General features: G+C 36.9%; 1 protein-coding gene across 1 annotated transcript; it reads left to right on the forward strand.

Moving 5' to 3' along the window:
- The first annotated feature begins 1,479 nt into the window (after positions 1–1,479).
- On the forward strand, positions 1,480–24,433 carry LOC125817676 (serine/threonine-protein phosphatase BSL3-like). Its single transcript, XM_049497235.1, has 21 exons — positions 1,480–1,991; positions 3,081–3,141; positions 3,242–3,320; positions 3,406–3,488; positions 3,607–3,701; positions 3,778–3,877; positions 9,866–9,935; positions 10,950–11,051; positions 11,125–11,206; positions 11,367–11,546; positions 14,543–14,816; positions 14,913–15,144; positions 15,229–15,399; positions 15,877–16,109; positions 22,040–22,130; positions 22,216–22,314; positions 22,384–22,583; positions 22,662–22,737; positions 23,261–23,396; positions 23,512–23,648; positions 23,735–24,433. The coding sequence occupies exons 1-21, from the start codon at positions 1,625–1,627 to the stop codon at positions 23,816–23,818; spliced, it is 2,952 nt and encodes a 983-aa protein (XP_049353192.1). The 5' UTR covers positions 1,480–1,624; the 3' UTR covers positions 23,819–24,433.
- The last annotated feature ends 1,328 nt before the right edge of the window (positions 24,434–25,761 follow it).

A 25,761-nucleotide genomic window follows, 5' to 3' on the forward strand; every position in this document is an offset into this window, starting at 1 on the left:
ATTAGAATTCTAAAATAATAAAATAAGTAAATTACACCTATATACATATATATATACCTTGTTTCATGTTTACTTGACACATTCTTTAATTTTTATTTTATAAGGGACAAATTTTATTAAATAATATTTTAAAAATAGAGGAGATAAGAGAGAACATTAATTAAGAGAAGTTTTTCAAAAAAAAAAGTACTTTATTATTTACGTAATTTTTTATTTTTTAAAATTCTTGTATGTAAAACACTTCAGTATTACGTAACTAAAGTAAATTATATTAAAACATAGTTGAACTATAATGACCGATGTGTAAAGTGTTTCTTGTGAAATTATGATATGTAAAAGAAATTTGCCTAAAATTAAGTGGTCAATTATGCATTAAATTTTGAAGGAAAAAAATCACCAATGTACAATTACATGCTTTAATAGTTATTGACTATTGTAGTTAGTAGAGTTACACAATGACTATTGATGAAAGATAATAATTAATAAATAAGGTAAAACGAATTTAATATGCCTGAACACTAATTTATTAAAATAGAATTAAAAAAAACTACTAAAAGGACACCAACATAATGCATAAAAACCATTTGATACTACGATCAAAGATTATAATTCTGAAATAAGATATACAATTATTTTATTTACATTCGCTAAAATTTCTAATTATAAGATTAAGGGAAAAGGGTCTGAAAAATACTTCAACTTTGGTTGAAATTGTTGTTACGATACCAAATTTTGGAAAAGACCTTTTACCCATGTACTATTTAATAGTGTATTTTAAAGGTATATATGTGCCTACGTTGACATCATAAATATTGCATCATTTTAAATAGTATGTGTCCATGTGATCACATATATATCTTTAAAATACACTATTAAATAGTGCAAGGGGTAAAAGGTCCTTCATAAAGTTTGGTATCGTAACAACAATTTCGGCCAAAGTTGAAGTATTTTTCAGTCCCTTTTCCCTAAGATTAACAATCATGTATTATTTTTATCACATTTATGTAGAATTAGAATTTACAAATAAAATAAGTAAATTACACTTTTACCCTATTTTAAAAGGTTTTTTCCTCAATTTTTTAAAAGCCAAAATTAATATATATATATATATATATATATATAAATTTAAATAAACATATTTTATACTCCCTTGTTCCATGTTACATATTCCTTAATTTTTATTTTATAAAGAATATATTTTATTTATTTTTTAATATAAGAACCAATAAGATTGTGTAAATATTTATTTCTACTATATTATGGCATTTAATTCAATGCAATGAACCAAATTTGAATTATGTAACTTGTTTGTAAACCAAACAACCCCTTAAATAGACAGCGCCGTTATTTCATCAAATAATCATCGGATTCTCAGTAGAGAGAGAGTATTTTAGAGAGAGAAAGTGTATGTATTGGTATAGAGAGAGAGAGAGAGAGAGAGAGAGAGCTGTAGAGAGAGAAAGTATATGTATTGGCAGAGAGAGAAAGATATAGAGTTTTGACAGAGAGAGAAAGTGTATGTATTGGTAGAGAGAGAGAATTTATCGGAAAATTCCTGCATTTGAATCGGAGGATCTGAAATTAGGGTTTCTAATTGCAATCGTATCGAATTGAATTTTCAGTTATGGACTTAGATTCTTCAATGGCGCCTGAAGCCGATCAGGATCCGACGGTTCAGAATAACGGCCCAACATTGGTGAACAAGTCATCAACCGCCGGAGAATCGGCTCCGGTTGAGACTCCTACTGCTACTCCGGTGGCTGGGCCGAGGTGTGCTCCGACTTATACGGCGGTGCAGTCTGTTATAGAGAAGAAGGAAGATGGTCCCGGGCCGAGGTGTGGACATACATTAACAGCGGTTCCAGCTGTTGGAGAGGAGGGAAGTCCGAACTATATTGGTCCTAGGTTGATTCTCTTTGGTGGTGCTACTGCGCTTGAGGGGAATTCTGCTGCTGCAGCAGCTCCTTCTTCTCCTGGAGGTGCTGGAATTCGTAAGTTCCCTCATTGAATACTGGATTTTCTTGTTTCCTTATTGAATTTGAGATGCTGGTGTTTTTGAGTTGATTGAGACTTTTAGATGAGATGCTCACACCATTTAACATTCTCTTTATCTTAGTAGGTTAAGTAGGAAGTAAACATAGATTGTCTCCATTTGCTTAGTGAACCTCTACTCTTTCTCTTTGATTGAATTGCTTACTAATGCTTTTGTTTTGTATTGACCTTGCATATTCAGCTTGACCAGAGAATCCCTACACAAAATTATAGATGTTTTATGGTATTCTATTAAAAAGTTAAATATTAATGTGTGTTGTTGCTTTGAGAGTCAAGTTTCAGAATTTGCGCAAGCTCATTTAAGTCTGTTGTCACAACTTACTGTGTTTCCCATTTGAGGCTGTAGATGCATTATGTGCACGTTTCTTACATATATATAGTATACATAAGTGAGTTTTCCACGGACAACGTTTAGGAAATATGAAATGGAAATCCTTTTTGGATCGTTTTTTCAGTTTTTGGATCGAAATAATTGTGCATGAAACAATACAAGGTTTAAGGATAGTGTTTTGGCGTTATCTTATCAACAAAGGTTGATAGAATGCAACTATAGTGTTTTAATAATATCTTTGATTATTAAAGGTTGATGACGGTGTCTTGTTGTTGACTGAAACATTTCATATGGGTAAGAGTTGGGATATTTGTAGAAGAAGTGACTTCTGTTCATAAACAACAGTTTATTGGAGAAATCAATTTTTACGATTCAAAGTAACCTAAGAATTGAAAATGATTTAATCAAAGAACATTTTCCCTGCATTTCTAGAAGAGAATTTCGGCCATACCAAACACATGCACCCTTATTGGTTGTTATCTCGAAGAACCTTCATGGAACACAAGAAGAGGAGGCTTCTCTGGAACTAGTTCTGTTTACCATATAAAGAGTGAAATCTGGTTAATCTAGAATAATCAGTTGCTAGAGGGGGTTTGTCATTCCTCTTAAGTAGAGAAGCATGCCTTGATTGATAGTAAAACTGAAATAGGGACATTTTTAAGTTAAACTAACAATTTAGCTATCCATCTGATTTCAGGCTTAGCAGGGGCTACTGCTGATGTGCACTCTTATGATGTTCTGACAAATAAATGGTCTAGGTAAGTCTTTATTGTGAGTCCGTCCGTGATCTGCTAAATTCAGTTTTGTGCTTTTCACAGAAAGGTTGAAATGTGGTTCTGTTTCTTGATGAAATCATAGGATCACACCAATTGGAGAGCCACCGACGCCGAGGGCTGCTCATGTTGCTACAGCTGTTGGAACTATGGTTGTCATTCAGGTTTGTATACTGACATCATGTTGTTTTCCTTGTGCTTGATCATCTACCTCATCAAGTTTAAGATGCCTATTTTGATCCATCCCAGGGTGGAATTGGTCCAGCTGGTTTGTCAGCTGAGGATCTTCACGTTCTGGACCTTACACAACAACATCGACCAAGATGGCACAGGTTATGACTTGAAATAACTGTAGTTGTCATTGAACTTGTATGCTGTTGACTAGTGAAAATGTATTTAAATACTGACATACTTGTATTACAACTACTGAAATAATTTTTGTCATTTTAGGGTTGTGGTCCAAGGACCTGGTCCAGGGCCTCGTTATGGACATGTCATGGCTTTGGTAGGGCAAAGATATCTCATGGCAATTGGTGGAAATGATGGTTAGTAATAAAGAGGCTTCACCATTGTAAGCAATGATATCAGTCAGAAAATCATAACATGGTCCATTGTTTTCAGGAAAACGACCTCTAGCAGATGTTTGGGCTTTGGACACTGCTGCAAAACCATATGAATGGCGAAAATTGGAACCAGAGGGTGAAGGCCCTCCTCCTTGCATGTAAATTTCATGAGATCCCTCTCTCTCTTTCTTTTCAGGATTCACTTTATTTCACTTGTTGCTTCATTGCAAGCATTTCATGATTTCTATTGTTTTGTGCTTTAGATGGTGGAAAATCTCAATATTATGTCTATTTGAAACTGTAACTTATCCCTACAAATAATAAAGTGATATGAAAATACAGTATATGCACCAAATGGTGGCAAACGTCATTAATGGGTTGATTAACTTACGAAGTCTATCTATATGGTTGTTGATTTTAAGAATGTATTACTCTATTTCCTTTGTGGGTATCCACTTTTTTAGTTTATGAATTATCTACACTTGAGTGCAGTGCCATTGGTAGTTAGTGTACCTTAAATGAACTGAATGCACTTCTCATTCTGGTCAATATTGTTGCATAGCGTTAGAACAATAAGGAGTCCAAGTCGGAAGGCTGGTCTTCCAAATTTGCAGGATTATTTAGTGTGGTGTTATGTAGTTTAACTACAGCACCTGCAATGGGCCAATTATTTTCTCAATGATCTGGTTGTTTCCAGCTTTCTCCTTTTTTTGTTTTGTTTTTCGTCTATTGTGTGGAGAATCATGTTGCATCATGCTAGAATGAAGTTTCAAGTCTGAAGGCTGGGCTTCCAAAAATTGCAAGAGAAATTTAATGTGGTATTATGTAGTTCCAGTTACAATGAGCAGATGTGCAAACATGATATATTTTCTTGTTTTAGCTAGGGGTATCAAATATGCAGGTTGGAATGGATTTGGGTGGGTCAAAATGGGTTGAGTCAATAAATGGTTGGGCTGAAATTGGCCCAGAAGTTACTTGGGATGAAATGAGCGAAAAATGGGTTGGGTCATGACCAGCCCAACTTGACCCAATTTTTAAGGCTTTTTGAATGCTAATTAAAAAGAATGCTCTAATTAAAAACAATGTTTTTCTGCTTCTAGTAGATGGCTTTTAAGTTATCATCTTACTTAATTTTGTTCGATATCTTTTGAATCATTATGGAAAATATGAGTACTATTACACACGAGAAATGTCCAAATTTACCCTCTTCTATTGGAAATAATTTATAATTACACCCATTTCTATTTTCGGGTCACCATTATTATTGTTATTACCATATCGTTTCGTATTAGTCCTTAATTCATGCAAAGTGACATGAAATATATGGAGCTAGGGAGATACATATGGAGGCTATAGGAAGTTGTGGGGGGATAGTAGTGTTATGGGATAAAAGGAATTGGTTGACAGTGGTGACCAAATGATTACATGTAAATTTGTCGGCATTAACCAAGACCTCACTTGGTATCTGAGTGCGGTTTACGCTGAGTGTGGAAGAACCGAAAGGAGAATCTTTGGCTGGAATTATCTGCTATTAGAAGTCAGTGTGATGGGCCTTGGGTCGTATGTGAGGATTTTAATGTTACTAGATACCCAACTGAGAGGACAAATGGAAATAGAATCACAGGTGCAATTTTCGAAATGGATTAATGAGATGGAATTGTTTGACCCTCTTTTATTTGGAGGATCTTACACCTGGAGGAGGGGAGAAAATCATATGAGTGCTTCTAGAATTGATAGATTTCTGTTTAGTTCCCAATGGGAGGAGCTATTCCTTCAGATCAAACAAAATCTTCTTCCCAATGTTGGATCTGATCATAGACCTATCATGCTTGTTTGTGGGGATTGGAAAATTAAGAAGTCCTATTTCAAATTTGAGCAGTGGTGGTTAGGTGTGGAGGGTTTTAAAGATAAGGTGCGAGTTTGGTGGGCTTCTTTTCAGGTCAGTGGCACCCCTGCTTTCATTTTAGCCACTAAACTGAAGCTTTTAAAAGACAAACTGAAGGAGTGGAACAGGGAAAATAATGTCAGTTGGAGGAAAAAGAAATAGGAAATCTTGAATGAAATCTCAATGCTAGAGAACACTCAAGATCAGAGGATGCTCACTGAGGACGAACTGGTCCAAAAAGTCCAATTATTTTTGGACTTTGAGAAAGTGGCTAGAAATGAGGAGATAGCTTGGAGGCAAAGGTCCTGAGTTCAATGGTTAAAAAGTGGAACACTAAATATTTCCACAGGATTGCCACATCACACCAGAGGTTCAATGCTATTGACTCTCTAGAAGTGGAGGGTGAAACAATTACTGATCCTGCAGTGATAAAAGAGAACATTCAGAACTTCTATCAAAACCTATACAAGGCATCGGAAAATTGGAGACCTGACTTTAACCTCCATGAGGCTCCAGGAATTACCAATGAGGAACAAGAATGGTTGCAAAGGCAATTTGAAGAGGAGGAAGTTCTTAACATTATCAAGCTCTGTGCCAGTGACAAGGCACCTGGCCCGGATGGATACCCTATGTGTTTCTACCAGTGTTTCTGGGAGGTCCTGAAGGAAGATATCATGAACACTTTGCAACATTTTCATTCTCACCAGGTCTTTGAAAGAAGTTCCAATGTGACTTACGCGGCTCTCATTCCCAAGAAATTGGAGCTGCTGCATAAAGGGATTATAGACCTATCAGTCTCATCAGTGGGGTCTATAAAATCATTGCCAAAGTGCTGACAGAAAGGTTGAAAAGGGTAGTAAATAAATTGGTGAACACTCATCAGATGGACTTTAGTAAAGGAAGACAGATTATGGATGCTGCTCTTATAGCCAATGAATGTGTGGATACTAGATTGAGAGGGGAGGTGCCAGGCATTATGTGCAAGCTAGATATAGAGAAGGCTTATGATCATGTGAACTGGGATTTTTTGCTAAACATTCTCAGACAGATGGGATTCGGTGAAAGGTGGTTGAAATGGATTGGCTTTTGTATTAAAACTGTTAGGTTCTCCATACTTGTAAATGGAGAACCTATGGGTTTTTTTCCGTCAGAGAGGGGTCTTAGACAAGTGACCCTCTCTCCCCTTTCCTATTCATCATTGCCATGGAGGGTTTCAACAGTATGATGAGGATTGCAAATAGCAACAGGTGGATCAAGGATTCAAGGTTAGCAGCAGAACACGAGTAGATATGGAAGTATGTTATCTGTTGTATGCAGATGATACTGTGATATTTTGTGAAGCTATAGCTGAACAAATTTGCTATATCAGGATGATACTAATTGTTTTTGAAGCCATTTCTGGTTTAAGCGTTAACTGGAGGAAAAGTAACCTCTTTCCTATTAAAGAAGTGGTGCAGATGGAGGAACTAGCTGGTATCTTGGGGTGTAAGGTAGACAAATTACCAACAGTCTATCTAGGCATGCCATTAGGCAACAAACACAAAGAGTTGATTATCTGGGATAGGATTTTGGAAAAGACGGAAAAGAAGTTGGCAAATTGGAAGACACAATACTTGTCTCTTGGAGGCAGACTCACTTTGATAAATGCAGTTCTGGACTTGCTTCCCACATATGTGATGCCCCTATTCCCTATTCCAATAAGTGTGGTCAAGAAGTTGGACCGATTAAGAAGAAATTTGCTTTGGTTTGGGAACAAGGAGGGAAAGGGGTATCATTTGGTAGAATGGAAGACTGCACAATTACACAAGGAGGTTGGTGGTTTAGCAGTCAGGAATCTGAAACTGCAGAATGATTGCTTGCTCATGAAATGGTTATGGAGATTAAATGGAAATGAACATGCTCTATGGAAGGAGGTAATCCTGAATTAGTATGGCCAGACAGGGCAATGGTGTACCAATGTTGTATCAACCACCTATGAAACATCGGTATGGAGATCTATAAGGAATCTTTGGCCTAGACTAGTAAAGAATTCATGTTATGAGGTGGGTGCTGGGAACAAAATACTATTTTGGAAGGACCTATGGATTGGACAAGAAGTTTTAATGCAAGCTTTCCCTGATCTGGCCAATATATGCGCTAACCTTGAGGTTACAGTGGCTGATAGCTGGTCCCCACAGGGATGGAACTTCTTCTTCAGGAGGCATCTTAATGACCGGGAAGTAGGAAGGTTTGTGGAGCTATTGCAGATGATTGATGGTTTCAAAGGCACTACTGTAGAGGATGACACTTTTAGATGGAAACATGATAAGGATGGCAAATTCTCTGTAGGTAGAATTTATAGGAAAGAGGTATCCTGGATGCCTGAGAACAAAATAGGTCCTTGGAAGCATGTATGGAAAAGTATGACTCCTACTAACGTCAAGTGCTTTGCTTGGTTAGTAATCAGGAAAGCTTGCCTCACTCATGAGATCCTGCGGAAAAAGGATTGCCAATTGTGTCCAGAAGCATGTTATGTAGTGACGCTAGAGAGACAAATAACCATCTGTACCTCCATTGTAAAGTCACATCTCAGCTTTGGACTATGTTCCTTAGTTTAACAGAGACAAAATGGTCAATGCCAGAGCACACAATAGACTTGTTAAGTTGCTGGATTAGGAGAGGGGGAAGCAAGACACAGAAGAAGTGGTGGAGAATAATCCCACACTGTATCTGGTGGACTATCTGGAGGGAGAGGAATGGAAGAAACTTTGACGATAGATTCAACAACATTCAGAAAATCAAAGAGAGCCGCATAACAACTTTCTACTTTTGGTGTAAAGAACATTGTATAGAAAATGCTGAACAATTAGTAGATCTTTTAGGATTACTGTAATTAGTCTTTTGTTCTAGCTTGTTACTACCTTTTTGGAGGTCTCTAGCATATCTTAATGCTGAGGAATACAACATTACCAGTTTTAAAAAAAAAAAAGAAATATATGGAGCTGTCAATTGGGTCAAAATGTTAAAATAATAAATTTCACAAATCAATATATTTCAGAGTGAGATCTAGATGTATCCATGTACTTCTATTTTTGTTCTAAAATTAGCCTCCGTTATATTTCATTCAATTTTATTTTAAAGCTTTTGGAAGTATTGAAAACTTATTATGTAATTAATTATGGTTATTGTTTGCACTATTTGACAAATGTGGTAGTCTAATGCTGTGAAAACTGCACAACATCAAACTTAGAAGATACATGGTACAAAAAAAGTGAATACATAGAAAAAAATTAAAGTAAAACTAAAACAGTTAAACCAAATTAAAGTAAATCTTACAAATGGGTTAGAATTGGGCCACAATGGAATCAATTTAAAAATAGGTTATGTTGGGCAGGCTAAAAATCCGCCCAATACAAAATTATCTTGTGTCCAACCCATAGGATGTTGGGTGTCTGGGTAGACCATCAATTTTTGGGCCATGTTTGACACCCCTAGATTTAGCTATAGAACAGTGCAATGATTTGGGAAACTAAAACTTCGCATTCCACAAGGTTCATTTGAACTCTGACAATCATTTCCTATCAGTACTTGATTGATTGATGCTGTCCTATACTCCCTTCCCTTACCTGTTAAGTACCTCTTTGTTAAAAAAACACCCATACTAGAGAGATGACAAATCTTTGTTAACAACAAATGAAACTGATGTGTTATTTGTGTGGTATCTCCAAACCTGATGTGTAGAGCTTCTTTATTCTTCCCCTTACTTCAGGAGGGGTGTGTGGGGATTTGGCTGGGTGTGTGGGGATTTGGCTGGGTGTGAAGCTTGCAGTATAGATTAAACATAAGTAGGAAAACCTAAATCAGCTACAAATACATGTACTGTGGATATGAAAAAACATTAGGGATACATTTCAAACTGACTTTTTTATAGTATATTGCAGACAGAGATAACAATAATACATTAGAGTTGCTTCTGCTTTTTTGTATTATGCTTGCCTACGTGCCAACAGAATGTTTGCAAAAGAAATAGGAAATGCATTCTTTCCTTGTTTTGAAGATGGGCTTAACAAGTAGGGTCTAGTGACATACTACCAGATATGTTGGCCATTCAGTGAAAAAATCCCTTTATGTGTTTGGTTGAAAAAGTTTGGCATTTCCATTTGAATTTTCTTTGTGGATTATCATGAGTTTCCTTCCATAAGATCAATGCTGAAATGAATTATTGCAATCCTGATCTGCACCAACCAATGGAAATGCTTATCAGTTTGTGTTACTTGGCTAGGTACGCAACTGCAAGTGCACGCTCTGATGGTCTTCTTCTGCTTTGTGGAGGGCGGGATGCCAATAGTGTGGTGAGTGAATCATGTTCTCTTGCAAACAAAAAAAATGTTTCTTATGCTGATAATTGTTCTTGTCTTATAAATACCATTCACTTTGGAAGGCTATGTTACCATGAAGTTTACCTTTTTTTATTCCTCTTTGCTTCAATTCCACCACCTCCGCTACCTCTTCTATATCCGTGATTTCTCACAGAATTTTTCTTTTTACCTTCACGCACACATGAAGCCCATATCCTTGATGATACATGATTCCCAGCTATGTTACTAAGTTCGTAAGCTGTTGCCAGTCACCTTCATGGATAAATAGTGGTGAAATATAGTTGTTCACACTCCCCAGTTTTCAATTATTCTCCCTTTTCATATATATGGACAATATATTGCATATGTTAGGTTTTCCATTCACTTGCAGGTCTGATTTTTTTTCTTGGGTCAAGCACGTGAACAATATTTCTGTTAATGGTTGGAAGTTAGACCTGAAACCAGTACCTCTTGCATGCTCTAATAACATGTTCAATTGTGTAAATAGATCAAAGTTTAAGCTGTTAGAAGGGGGACATTTTATTTATTTGTTGTATGTTAGCAACAATTATGAATGGCCGCAGTTCCTCATGTTTTAGTTTCCTGTCTGATCTCCAAAGTTTAAGCTGTTAGAGGGAGGCGGGGCATTTTATTTATTTGTTGTATGTTAGCAACAATTATGAATGGTCGCACTTCCTCATGTTTTAGTTTCCTGTCTGATCTCCGTTGATCCCCTGTGTTCCGTTGTCTTGCCATCTCGTTCTCCTCAGTGTCCCTCTCCTGATAACCACCAAGTCTGGCTTACGAATTTGCAGCACGAGGTCATAGATGATTTGATGTCTAACTTTGAGTTTTTCTAAACGAATGTAAACGTTACGAAGCTTCTTTGAGGGGTTTGGATCTGATTTGCAGTTAATTTGTACCGTGAATGTTGCGACTTGGATTTAAGTATATGGGCTTGTGTGATTGTTGTACTTTACCATATTCTTTTGCCTCGGTGATTCACAGCCACTAGCAAGTGCATATGGACTGGCCAAACATAGAGATGGGCGGTGGGAATGGGCCATTGCTCCTGGTGTGTCACCATCTCCTAGATATCAGCATGCCGCAGTAAGTGGTTTTAATGACTCAATTAATCCTCACAAATTGTAAGGTGTTTATCAGTTGTATTCTGGTTATTTAGGTTTTTGTTAATGCTCGGCTCCATGTTTCTGGAGGGGCTCTTGGTGGTGGACGCATGGTAGAAGACTCTTCCAGTATAGCCGGTACTTTTTGATGATTTTCTTACGGACAACTGATTTTTCTTGAATTTTTAATTATTGTTATTATTATTATTATTATTATTATTATTATTATTTAAATGTTAATCCCTGAAAACCCTGCATATTTCTTTCTTTCTTTCCTTTAACTTTTGTCTGGTGGCAGTTCTTGATACTGCTGCAGGAGTGTGGTGTGACATAAAATCTGTTGTCACCAGTCCTAGGACAGGTAGATACAGTGCAGATGCAGCTGGGGGAGATGCTGCAGTTGAATTGACCAGGCGTTGTAGGCATGCTGCTGCCGCTGTTGGTGACTTGGTATTTATGTATGGTGGTTTGCGTGGAGGTAATGCTAGAATATGGACATCTTAATCACTTCTAATTTGATATATTCAGATGACAACTATTTTCACTTTTTTGAGTATGATCTGAAGTCATTGCTTAGTTTAAAAAAAAGATAACTGAAGACATTTAATTCTATATTCTTACTTCGTTCCTGCTGAGGATGTGCTGTTTGGTGTATGTGTTTATAAGTAGCCCAGCTAAATCCCGATCTTAGCTACTTGTAAAGTAAAATATAGATAGAAAAATGGAAGTTCTTGGAATGCATGAGCAACATCTATTGTGTACTTCTCATAGATTTTTTTTAAAATTTTTTTATCCCTATTTCCACTGATTATGGATACCATTGGTAAGGTAACTGCGTCCTTTTCTTATGTTTCACTTTCTAATAGGTGGGTTCTTTGTCTTTCGTAGGTAAATTGTGTAATTTGTTGCTGTGCCTAGACTGCAAGCCAAGCCATGCTGATAAAACTAAAACTAAAACTAAATGCTGCTGTTGAAAACTGAAACTGATGAAACGTGTGCCGCCGTGTCTAAATATTGAACTGTTAAGAGGAGCACTTTGTATGTACTTTTACATTGGCTTGCAATACTCCCCTTATGTACGGGCTGTAGCTTGAGTCTTTTTCTTCGGCAAAGCACTCTGAAATTCTCTTTGATTACGGGTAGCAATGACGTTTAAACTCAGAACCTCATACCTTATAGAATGGTGTGACCATCTCATATATTTATCTGCAACAGAAACTAATGTTTTAACTTGCCTGTCTTTTAAGTTCTAACTATTAAGAAGGAATGCCTCTTTTCAATGTAAAAGGTCTGGTCTTGGTTGGCCAACTTTTGCCTGGTGAAGTTGCAACTAGAACGGATGCTCTTTGTGTTGCACCTAGTAGTTAGCTCTCCCCATTGAGGGATTTTAAATTGGTGCTGTAGGCCAAAAAGAGTCTCTTGTTGCTTAAGAGAAATGGGATGGACTCCTTATCTGTTCTAGTGAAAGACATACCTCTAAAATGCTGAGATCACTTTCTTTGTTTTCTGCTTTGCTGAATATCTTTTCCATGTGAATAAAATGACACCAAAGGTATGTTCATAGCTATGCTGCTGGAAAAGGTTTAAAAAGCGGGCCTGTGCAGTAGATTGAACTGCAATTAAGAGCACCTCCTTTTGTTCACATCATAACACCATCTAATCAGAATCAGGTTGCATTGATAACTGATTGCTCGATATGTAAGTTATTGAAGGCTTCCCTGGTTCAAAATAGCAAAATCTATTCCCTATCCACCACCCTATCTGCCTTGGTAGAGACGTAGAGTTAACCGGTAGTTATGCTAGTAGGAGGTAGGAGGTGCCTGGTGGAATAGTCGAGGTGTGCGCAAGCTTGCCTGGACACTCCCGTCATAAAAAAAACCAAAACTCTTACCAATAATGCGCACTTGAATGATGAGAATGAGATCAAACTCTTCTCTTATTCTTCAGTGGAACATGTGCCTTTGAATAGTTGATTGAACTTACTCCAAATAAAGGTGTTGGAGATGTAAACTAGAAGCTGTGATTAATTATTAGAACAATAACTAGCTGATCTCAGATGAAAGTCGTTTGTTGAGTTGTTGCAATTCTCCAACTCATGAGACTGTTTACTTTCCAAACTATAGGCACCAAAATATTGGCAGATTCCTAAATCTTAGTTAATTTCCTAGCTCTTACCTCATTCCAAGTACTGTAATGCCATCTACTTATGTGAAAGTATTATTATGGAGTATACTTGCTTAAATTACTGTAATTAAATATGTGCCTAGGAGAGGTTATTATGGACTCATGCCTTCAAAACATTCATTGAACTTATTCCAAATGAAGTGTTGGAATCTTGGATATGTAACTGTTGAAGCTGAAGCAATAAATTAGATGATCTCAGATTGGGATCATTAGTTTTCTCAGTCCAAATTATGTAATTATTGACTTTCCAAACTATAGATACCAAAATACTGCTAGATGCGTGAATCTTAGCAAATCTCCTAGCTGTTACATCTTTCTGAGTACCATAATGGCATCTACTTATAATTTTCGACTAAGTTGCTCGGACTGGGTGCGGGTATCCAATACGATGCGGATCTAAAGGCCGAACTCTTCATTAAATATTTTAGGATTCGGGGGTGGTAAGAAGTCCCACATCGGTAGAGGGATGGGAAACTGGTCTCCTTATATGGACTTGGACAAACCTCCACTTATAAGCTAGCTTTTGAGATTGAGTTAGACCCAGGTACCATATCTTTACATGGTATCAGTGCCAAACCCATCCCAATTTGTTGTTCACCGATGTTGGGCCCCATTTATAAGTGTTCACGCTCCAGTTTTGGGTGTGCTGGGGAGTGTTAAGAAGTCCCACATCGGTAGAGGGATGAGAAATTGGTCTCCTTATATGGACATGGACAAACCTCCCCTCATAAGCTAGCTTTTGAGATTGAGTTAGGCCCAGTACCATATCTTTACAGGGGGTATGGATCCGAGTGTGGATATGGGTACTGGGAAACAACCAATAAATATATATTATGACAGTTGAAGTATATATCTCAATTTCCTTTTTTTTTTTTAAAAAAAAGGGTATATCTCGATTGATTAAAAAACCAAAAACCCAATCAATCTATACTTTCCATTCGTAGATGAAGGCAAAACACCCAAGGTAAGTTGACCGGATTTCAGCGTGGATTCCATCCCACCCCCATGTTGTGTCGACATGGGTGTGGCAAGGATTTTGAAAAGTTCGAGCAACTTAATTTTGCAAATAGGATTGATCCTACTTATATAAAACTATTGTTATGAAATATACTTGCTTAACAAAGTTCTCTAGTTAATTATGCCCCCAGGAGCAGGTATTCAGGTAGTTTCCTGGTTTATACTGCAATCTTGCTTCTGGTGTTGAGAAATGGCTGATTTTTTGGAATCTCTATGTGTAGGTGATATTTTTGTAATACCAAGACAGTATCTGAGTTGGTGTTTTTGCCGCAGGGGTACTGCTAGATGACTTGCTTGTCGCGGAAGACTTGGCTGCTGCTGAAACAACTAGTGCAGCTTCACATGCAGCCGCTGCAGCTGCAGCATCTAATGTTCAAGATGGAAGGATTACCGGAAGGTATGGATTTGGTGATGAAAGAACAAGGCAAACCGTTCCAGAGGAAGTTAATGATGGTTCTGTTATATTGGGAAGTCCTGTTGCCCCCCCTGTAAATGGTGATATGTTTACTGATATAAGCACTGAAAATGCCGTGCTTCAAGGATGTCGGTGAGTTTGCAGTTGCATAAGAATGACAATATCTGCTGTTATTCGTATATTGCAATTTTGTTTTTTGAATTTCATCTCCCATGGCTTCATTTGTAGGAAACTTGGCAAAGGTGTTGAATACCTAGTGGAGGCCTCTGCAGCAGAAGCAGAGGCCATTACTGCTGCACTAGCAGCTGCCAAAGCTCGACAACAAGGTAATGGTGAAGTTGAACTTCCGGATAGGGATCGGGGAGCTGAGGCAACACCTAGTGGTGAAGAGGAACCTACCTTGATCAAACCTGATTCAAATAATTCTACCCCAACTGGAGTTAGGCTGCATCACCGTGCTGTTAGTCCTATGCCTAAAATAATATGTTTCGTATCCGATTAAATTTGTATGTTAACTGATTTAATGTATTTAATGCACCTGTAGGTGGTTGTAGCTGCAGAGACTGGGGGTGCCCTAGGTGGTATGGTGCGACAACTTTCAATTGATCAATTTGAAAATGAAGGCAGGCGAGTAAGTTATGGAACCCCAGAAAACGTGACAGCAGCAAGAAAACTTTTGGATAGACAAATGTCCGTTAACAGTGTTCCCAAAAAGGTATGATGACTTCGGTTATGAGGTTCAACTAATATTGATTAGCAATGAGAATTATGGCTTTAGCTTGACACGTCTACTGGGCCGGACCGACAAATTTGTACTCTCCAGTTCCGATTGCCCCAATGTGATTTGGCTAGTTTTGCACCTAAAACTCACGCTTTAACTGCGTGTGGTGCTTAAAGCCCCAATAATTGTGGAGTGCTTTTTAAAGTTTTTCGTCTTTTACAACACTGGTTTTGTGCGGCCTTATTTATCTGGGCTTTGGAACGGCAATGTGAACAAGCTCGCACATGCGGAGTTCAATATTCTCAATACACATTGAAGAAGAAAATATTCCACTTTCTTATACACCTTCCTAAGAAAAGAAAACACTCCACTTGTTAGAATGAATATCTGTTGTTAGCTTTGGCTGATATATGTTGTATCATAAACCACATGCTTTTGGTTTTATATCTTTTTTTCCCTTTACCATTTCAGGTGATTGCCCATCTTCTGAAACCTCGAGGTTGGAAGCCGCCTGTCAGACGACAATTTTTCTTGGATTGCAATGAAATAGCTGATCTTTGTGATAGTGCAGAGAGAATATTTTCCAGTGAACCTAGTGTTTTACAGCTAAGGGCTCCTATTAAGATATTTGGTGACTTGCATGGGCAATTTGGGGATTTGATGCGTCTTTTTGATGAGTATGGTTCCCCATCAACTGCTGGGACATAGCGTGAGTGTCTTGACTCAATCTTGCTTCATGTTTCTTGTTCTAACCAACAGTGCCGCCATTTAAGCAGCTTAGGTTGCCTGTGTTCTGTATCTGTGAATTTTTTGTGCATTTTATATTCATAAAGTTGGCGAAAAAGTCTCATCATACCTTGTCAATATTTATAATGATGATAATAACCTTTTTTTCCGTCATGTAAAATTAGCTCTTGCTAGTAATTAGGGAACACATACATTTGTTGCTCTTTGTAGAGAGTCATGTTTTTGTATGAGAATCTGAGATCCTCTACTTTGTATACATCTCTATGTGGGATTTTTTTTGTACATTAATAAATTGTATACCTTATTAAAGAAAGTCTGTTAGTAGCTACCCAAAGATTAATAGAAACTTCCCCCGAGCATACAAATAGAAGGGGAACAGTGTAACGAGGGAGAAACCCAATGATGTATGTTTTTTTCATAATTGTGGTGTCCGGGCCAGCGTGTGCGTTGTGCACACCTCGACTAATTCCATGGTGCACTTGCTAGCTCCCATCAACACATATACTGGTTAACTTTGTTCACTAAGACCTGGACAAATGGGAAGAAATCACCTAGTGTTTTTGCCTCCGCTAAGATTTGAACCTAAGACCTCATGATTTTGAACTCACTTTAATGCCCATTAGGCCACACCCGTGAGTGCTTTTTTTGAAGTAAGGAAATTTGAAGTCCTTTTTAAATTAGTCTAAAATAAGGATGCCAATCTTGCAAAGAATTCTGGACAAAAATGCACTAGATCAAACAAAAACATTTCAACGTCAAAGAAACAGCTAAAAGGATATGGTCAGCAAACGTGCTTACCACTTTTTGCACGTTCTCTAGCTTTCCATGTGCCATAATTTGGTATTGCTATTTTTTTAAAAAAAAAGAAACTAGCGGAGGTGCTAATTCTTGTAGTTATATTGTCCTCCTTCAACTTGGGTTATTTCTTTGGAGATCTTTTTTTTTTTAAAAGGTAACTTGTATTATAAACACAGGAATACTCAGGACGTATTCCAGTAATACTTACAATCAGAAATACAAAAGTGTTGCAGTTTTCCTATGAACTCCTTAAGGACTCTAACATACTAGTGATATCCTCATCTTCATGAGGATATTCATGTTTACACCAAAAATAGAAAAGAGCTAAACATTTCAGCTTCATCTTCTCCATAGAGCAGCTCTTGTTCTCAAAACATCTTTGATTCCTTTCCAGCCAAATAGTCCACCAAATGCAGGCCGGGACAATCTTCCATCTCTCCCTGTGCCCCGACTGATTTCCATCCCGATTCCAACATGCCAAAGCTTCCTTTATGTTTCCTGGCATTGGCATAGACCAACTGATGCCCTTTTTATTGATGAAAATTTGCCGAAGTTTCACTGTCTCCTTACAGTGTAAAAAGAGATGATTTATTGTCTGTCTCACATTCACAAAAAAAACATCCGGAGCACAAATCGAGGCCCTTCTTCATACGGTTATCCTGCGTGAGAACAACCTGTTTTGCTAAGAGCCAAGTAAAACATGCCACCTTGAAGGGCACCTTAACTTTCCAGATCATTTTCCATGGCCAGTAGCTTGATTGAGTGTGTGTCCTCTGTGAGTTTCTGTAAGCTGTTCCAACTGAGAATCTCCCCTGTGTATCTGGAGCCCGTAATAGTTTATCTTTTCTGTTACTGAGTTCCTTGTATCGTTCCAGGAAATTTAGAAATTCAAACATTCTATTCACCTCCCAATCATTTAAAGGTCTTCTGAACTTTAAATTCCAACCTTGAGCATTCTCATTTCTTTGACAGTGGCCACTTTCTGTAGACTCAAGCTGAATAGGTCAGGGAAACTAGCTTTAAGTGAAGCTTGTCCCGCCCAAATCTTTGGAGATCTTAAAACTAATATTTGTCTTTCGGGATAAGTTCACAAACCTTCCCTGTGGTTTTGACTGTTAACACACCCCCCGCTTCTTACTTAATTGTATCAAAACTATTTGTGACCTAAAACATGACAAGTTTTCCCCTAAGGTGGTAAGTTTACTTTTTTTTGATTTTGTGTGACAAAACTAACCATTTTTTCTTATCACTTGATGCAATGGTATAATACATTCACGACACTTAATTTTCTAAGTTTTGATGCATGATATAATACATTCATGACACTTAATTTATATCCGTGCGTAAAGAATGATGAAATAATTAATTGGACATAGGTCGCAAATATATTTGGATTTCTTCCATTACTACCAGAAAGCAAACATATTTGTCGTAAGTTTTGATGAAAATGGCTAATGTTGAACAAAAAGCTTCATATAATGATACAAAAGTTTCTAACCCCAAACTATTACTCCTTATGTCCCTAATTACTTGTTCACTTTTGAATTGACACACCTACTAAGTAAACAATGATTGACATAGTGAGTTTACAATTTTACTCCTATTAATTATGAAGTGGATGAATTAAACATTTAAGATTTTCAAGATCTACCTTTTTCAAAATTAATTAATTGAGGGTATCATAAGTAATTTTTTTTTGTCCTTTCTTGATTTGTCAAAATGGACAAGTAAAAAAGGAAAATTGGACAAGTAATTAGGGACAGAGGAAGTAGCAATTATCATATGATGTATGTTTGCTGAAATGGTTTGGTGAGAATTCCTCATGTTGATTATTAAGGATGATTGGACTTAGTAACTTTTTTCTTATGTAGTAGCACAAATGAGTGTCAATATGTATGGATATGAGACTTAGACCCTTTAATTTGTAATGTTTCAATAATTTTTAAAAACTTTACCTCTCTCCAAAACTTGGTTAGGTGGTTTTGTTTAAGAAATAAAAATAATAACAAATTTCTACTCACTTTTAAGCTAGTCTCTCTTTTATGTTAACATATCCAATGAAATATAAGAATATAGTTTTGTTATATAAGAGGAAGAAAATTGAAGTATAAGTAATGTGTTTCCCGTTTGAAAATTAAATGATTAAATTATTTACCCAAAAATTGAAATGAGGTTCGTATATTGATATGTTTATACTTGTGTGCCATTAATATATGCAACAACAACATAATATCCAGTATAATCCCACTTGAAGTATAAGGTAGGGTTATGCAATGTTGTAGTGTGTGACCATCTCATCTAATAGCTTAAGCTTTTAGATGAGATGGTTACACACTTCAACAAGGTATCAGAGAAGCCAGATGTCCTGACATAGAATTTCACTGCCACCAATATCAAAAAAAATAATTCACGTGCTTGGTCCATGGCAAAGAATCAGGTCTACACGCGAGGGGGCGTGTTGAGAATACAACTAAGCTTTTAGATGGGATGGTCATACACTTCAACATGCAAACCATACCCCTACTTTATAATGGAAGAGATGTTGTTTCTGATAGACCTTCGACTCAAAACAGATGAAAATTACATTGCCATCAATGTATGCATCCGACTATAAAATTTCAAATAACATAAGTTAAATTTCGGATACTATAATGGACCAGTCCCAAAAAAAGGTTAAAAGTTTAAAATTTCTTTCATAGAATAGAAAAGAACATAAAATTGCGAAATAAGGGGCAAACTTGTCCTTTTCAAGTTAGAAAATAGTTTTTTACACTAAACATGAGAGAAGGGAGGTATGTGTAATATTAGAAACCACAGGGGGAAGTATGTTAGGAGAGGTTTGTGAACTTATCCCTTATTATATTCCACCTTAATTACAGTTTCAAATTCTTGCTTTCACTGGGGAAGGTACCTTACATATGCCATGCTGGGTGTGGTGTTGAAATTTGCTTTATCCTGATCTTTTGGAGGTATCAAATTTATTGATTTTTCAATCATATAGTAACCTAAGCCTTGGATACGAGTACAATGACGTGATGTGTTATCAAAATGATACAGCTGAAACGAATTTGGTCAGAGCAGAAATGAGGATGTCTTCTTTGGGTGAAAAGGAAGACTCTTGAGCTGATTCAAATGGAGGATCAGCAGTGAATTGGTATGAATTATGAAATGGCATAAAGAAGAGTGAAGTTTATGAGTAAGAGAGGAAGACTCTTAAGCTGATTCAAATGGAGGATCAGCAGTGAATTGGTATGAATTATGAAATGGCATAAAGAAGAGTGAATTTATGAGCAAGAGCTTCTAGATGATCATTGGTAGATGAAAAGAGCCTACTATGTGCTGTTATTTGATGAGCACAATATCTTTGGGTACAAGGCAGAGCTAATGCCTTTGGAAGAGAAATGTACAGCCATATGAATATAGGCCTGTCAAAAGGCATGATTAATGCGGAAATACATAAATATTGAAGAAAGTTGAGGAAATAGGAGTACCATGTTATGCAAATAATCAACAACATAGATGGGAATAATCGAACATCTTGTTAAGAGTGGTAGCCTAAAATACTATAATTGGGTGAAATAGGAATAATAGTTCGAAAAGAATGAGCTATGAACAAGCTATAACTATTTATGGTGGCACCTATTTAAGTTAGGGAAGTGTTTTTTTGGCTGTTTGGGTACATAAGTTAAGTATATTTTGTTAATGATTAGCACTAAGATGGTGTATTCTGTATGTCAGAAATAGATTACAAAATAGTCCTCGAACTAAGTATCTACTATGAGAAGCTGTGGCATTCGTAGATGAGATTAACATAGTAGAAAGAATCTTCGGATGAGCAGAGCCTGCTATTTGATGTGATTTACTGAACAACATTTTAGGATAAAAGCAGAGCCAAAGTCTTCATATGAGAAAGGTACATCCATACAAAGTTGAGCTTATGAAAGGCATTATTGGTATGGAATATATTCAATGAAGTTGAAGAAAATCGAGGAAATAGGAGGGAGTACTGTGGTTATTCTTCAAATAATCAACAATATGGAAGCTAACTAATTGAGAATTTCATTGATCAAGTAGAGCCAAAATTACAAGTAATTGGAAAAAATAGGAACAAAAGAATGAAACGAGTGAGATATGCACAAATTGCAAACAAAAAGTCGGAACAAAAACTAGATTTGGACAAAGATCAATTACAACTTAATTTTTTAAAAATGATGATGGTGTTTAGACCAATCTGCGCGCTTCTTTACTAACTAGCCTTGAAAGCTGTTACACTTACATCCCACAAGTATTAGGTCTCAGGTACTCCTGCCCAACCAAGTAGTCAAAAGGCGAGAAGTGCCCAAGTTTGCTGAGGCTTTAAGCGCAAAGTGCAATTAAAGCATGGGTTTTAGCAAGAAAAGAACCAATAAAGAAAAATAGAAAAATAGAAATGTAATGCTAGAAAATGTAACTATAAAAGCTAAAAATAATTATTTGGACGCCCTCCCAGGGTCTTTTGTCTTGTGGTAAGAGTGTAGCGCGTGATATGTGTGTTACACGCTCATCATTGGTTTGAAGCCTGCCTTAAACAAAAACTTGGTATTTAAGAGGAGAAAAGTAGGGGGGCAGTCCATTGTCCATCGAGTTTTGAACCGTGCACCAGCCCTTGGAATTTTTCCATCATTAAAAAAATAAAATTATTCGGACAGAAGAATGGAAAAAAATTAGTTAAGCTCTTTCTTTCTATATATATGTATGTAGTTAAAATCATGTCATCAAGTTAAAAATCATTGAATTCCTGAATTAGATGAGATAATGTAGTTTTATGTTTTTAAGTGGCCAATTTTCTTATACTAAACTTGTAATTTCTTATTCGTAGTCGCCAACTATATGTGTTGTCAAGTGTGATGCTCTTATAGACAGAACCAATTAATGAAATTGTGCTTGCCTTTGCTCATTGATGCCTCACTAGAGCCCCAATTAAGCTAGACAAAGCGCACAACTCAGGCTTCCCTACGCTATAGGGCTTAAGCCTGCTTTAGGTGATCCCTTAACTGCCAATCAGAGATTGTCTCAATGATTCTTACAAGAAATTTTCTTTGTGAATTACCATCAGGTATATCGATTATCTCTTCTTAGGAGATTATGTTGATAGGGGCCAGCACAGCTTGGAGACCATGACTCTTCTCCTTGCTTTAAAGGTACCTGATTTCTCTGGATGTTAGCTCTGCTTTTGCTTTTTGAATTAATCAGTTATTTTTTACGCTGATAAAATGGTTGATTTAGGTTGAGCATCCCCACAACGTTCATTTAATTCGAGGGAATCATGAAGCGGCAGATATTAATGCACTTTTCGGCTTTCGAATTGAGTGCATTGAACGCATGGTATGGTATCACTTACTGGAAAAGAACTCCAGTTTCTGAGTTAGCTACTGATGTTCGTATCTGGAACAGGGTGAGAGAGATGGAATCTGGGCTTGGCATCGGATTAATAGGTTGTTCAATTGGCTTCCTCTCGCAGCACTAATTGAGAAAAAAATAATCTGTATGCACGGTGGCATTGGAAGGTCGATTAATCATGTAGAACAGATAGAGAATATCCAGCGTCCTATCACCATGGAAGCAGGGTCGATTATTCTGATGGATTTGTTGTGGTTAGTCTGTCTTTTCTTTTTCTTTTGTCATTACTTTTAATTATCTCCCACTTCCTTACTTTACTTGTGTGCATCTAGGTCTGATCCAACGGAAAATGATAGCGTTGAAGGGTTAAGACCAAATGCAAGAGGTCCAGGGTTGGTTACTTTTGGGGTGAGTAGTTCTTTCAGTCTCTTCTTTCAGGGTAGTAATGAAATTGATTTTCATTTGACCGGTTTTAGACCAACTTTTTGGGAGCTGCCACATTCTTTTTCAGTTGTATCAACTGGCATTTGAACCAAAAAAGTCAGCCTCCACATGCCCTCTATTACTCAGGCTGTGTTTTTTCCAAAATCTTCTGTACAACTTTCTTGGGATCAACTGCAGTCCTGTCATTTGCAATAATTCTACGTTTTAACTACAAGGGTCTGAGCAAATTCTTTTTTTTTTGTGCAATTACTCTCTTTCAAGATAATTGCATTCAAGAGTCCTTTAATTGGTAATTTGGTTCAGTCAGCTGGGTGTCCTTGAAGGTTTCTTAAAGTATCAGGGACATCATTTTGCTGTTGGCTCAATTCTGGTTTTGGTCTGTGGAAACCGTAGGTTATTCTTCTAATCTTGTTTCTATAGGTTTTTGGTTGAGTGCAGTTTCTCTAGCATTTCCTATGTCCTCATGTAAGCCTTTGCCAATGTGCAGCCTGATCGTGTGATGGAATTTTGCAACAACAATGATCTTCAACTGATAGTGCGAGCGCACGAATGCGTGATGGATGGCTTTGAACGATTTGCTCAGGGACATTTAATTACATTATTTTCAGCCACCAATTATTGTGGTATGTTCTAATTTTAGATGTTTGAAAATTGGGAAGAGTTCTACTCAAGATAGTGATTTTATCTTCTATTCAAATATTTCTCTGGATTTTTCTTATATAATTTTCTTGGCTGCAGGTACTGCTAATAATGCTGGCGCAATCTTGGTATTGGGTAGAGATCTTGTAGTTGTTCCAAAACTTATTCACCCATTGCCACCAGCACTTTCATCACCAGAAAATTCACCTGAGCGTATGGAAGACACTTGGATGCAGGTTCAATATTTCCAGATCTTTTGCTTCGACTATTTACTTTTACTTTGATATATATTAATCTTGCTTACATTGCTTTGTTTGAGTAGGAGCTAAATGCTAACAGACCACCTACGCCAACTAGAGGTCGTCCTCAAACTGCCAATGATCGAGGTTCTCTTGCTTGGATTTAGATAATAGTGAAGATTGTTTCCTGCACTTCAGGCTCCTGCTAACATCGAGGAATTCCAGTTGTATGTACAGCATGATGCCATTTGGAAAAATGGCGGAGTTATAGATATATCTTGTAGAGATATGAGGCTTTGAGGCCCTAGGGATCTTCGACAGAATGGACAGGCTTCAGACAGAGCAAGATTGAAACTTTCCCAGGTTGCAGGTGCACCTGTTCAACTTGATTGAAGCAGTTGGGGGTTTCGAGTTGGCCTTTGTAAATTAAGCCACAGGCAGGTAGAAGGAATTAGAGTCTTCTTCGTTATCAAGGGCTTGTAGTGCTGGATTTTGTTTTGTTTATTGTACTTTTTCATCGTTGTTGATATATATATTTTTCTTCGTTTTAGGTGTATTATTTTTGTCTATGGTAAAAGAGGACTTGAGGTCCCATATATATATATATATTATTGATGAAATATATATAGTCCTGAAATCTCTGTTGGGAGTTCTTGTATCATAGATAGAGGGTGCTAATTTGTGTGTGTAATTTGTGATGATACCTTGTACAATGTAACAATTTGAAGAAGAAAAGAAGCTTTCTCTGACAAGAAAATGAGCAAAGGCTGATTATTTCCTTTATTTTTCCATGTTGCATATTTACCTTGATAAAGAAACTTAGACCGGCCATATCGGTCTCTTCTTTTAAGTTTTTTTTTTTCTCCAACAGGCTTGGATTGTGGAAATCAGGTTTGACATGTCCGAATCTTTATTTGTAGGACTTTGTGCGATGGGCTCATGCATGACATGCCTGAATCTTCATTTAAGGACTTTGTGTGATGGGTTTGTGCATGATAGTCCTGAATCTTCATTTGTAGGACTTTGTGGGAATCTTCATTTGTAGGAATTTGTGTGATGGGTTCGTGCATGACAGGCATGTATCTTCATTTGTAGGACTTTGTGGGATGGGTCCGTGCATGTAGTACACCTTCAATTAGTGCCACTTATCAATTTGATATAGTTGTTGTGGAAAGTAGGCTTGACATGCTCAAATCTTCACTTGTGACTTTGTGCGATGAGCTCGTGCATGACAGGTCCAAATCTTCATTTGTAGGAATTTGTGTGATGGGTTTGTGCCTGACAGGCCTTAATTTTCATTTGTAGGACTTTGTGGGATGGGTCCGTGCATGTAATACACCTTCAATTAATACCACTTATCAATTTGATATGGTTGGTATTCTCTTGGCTTCTATTTTGTCTCATATAATCCTAGGTGTTGTGATTGATGCTATTACACTCAAAAACATTCTTTTTAAAATTCTTATTCCTTTTCTTCCTCTTGTTGAGAGAATCCATACTATTTAGCCACATTGTGTTGGAATCGAAATAATCAGATTGTCATGTGGAAATTAATAATTGTAAATCTAATGACTACATTGTGAATGTTAATATGTTTTTTGTAAGATAGACTGATTCTCAATTTATAGAAGTCTAAACCTTTTCTCTTCTTTTCCATTGAGAAAACCATTTTGGTCCAAAAAAATCTTTTTTTAATTAAAATACATATGTATAGAATCCAAATTCTCATTAATTTTTTAATAGTAGGAGTAGACTGAACCGGTATGGCGGTATTCGTTATTCCTTATTCTAAAAAATTCTGCTTCCGCTACTGCTTGACGATTAAATGTAGATGTGTCCTATTATCAGTTTGCCGCGTAGCCTTAGAACCTAATTCCCTATCTGCATGGCTCTAACAAAGGAGGAATATTTCTTCAAATATTCTTTCATTTTACTCCACTTTCCTTTTTTTCTATGCCACCAAATTAATCATCCCATCATTGCAATAGTTGCCTAAAGAAGTTAAGTGAATTCAGAAATATTCAAAATATCTATGTTTTACTTTTCGAGAGTTAAATTATATTAATTTTGACATGTAAGTTTTCACCATATTGATATAAAACGAATTACA

This window comes from Solanum verrucosum, unplaced genomic scaffold, assembly GCF_900185275.1.
Source record: "Solanum verrucosum unplaced genomic scaffold, falcon-dt-bn FXZP01000434.1, whole genome shotgun sequence".
NCBI classification, from domain to species: domain Eukaryota; kingdom Viridiplantae; phylum Streptophyta; class Magnoliopsida; order Solanales; family Solanaceae; genus Solanum; species Solanum verrucosum.

Coding starts and splice junctions, on each gene's coding strand:
- LOC125817676 (XM_049497235.1), top strand. CDS start 1,625: ATGGACTTAGATTCTTCAATGGCGCCTGAAGCCGATCAGGATCCGACG. Junction 15,145..15,228: donor TTAGGCTGCATCACCGTGCT/GTTAGTCCTATG, acceptor ATGCACCTGTAG/GTGGTTGTAGCTGCAGAGAC. Junction 16,110..22,039: donor TCCCCATCAACTGCTGGGAC/ATAGCGTGAGTG, acceptor TTTGTGAATTAC/CATCAGGTATATCGATTATC.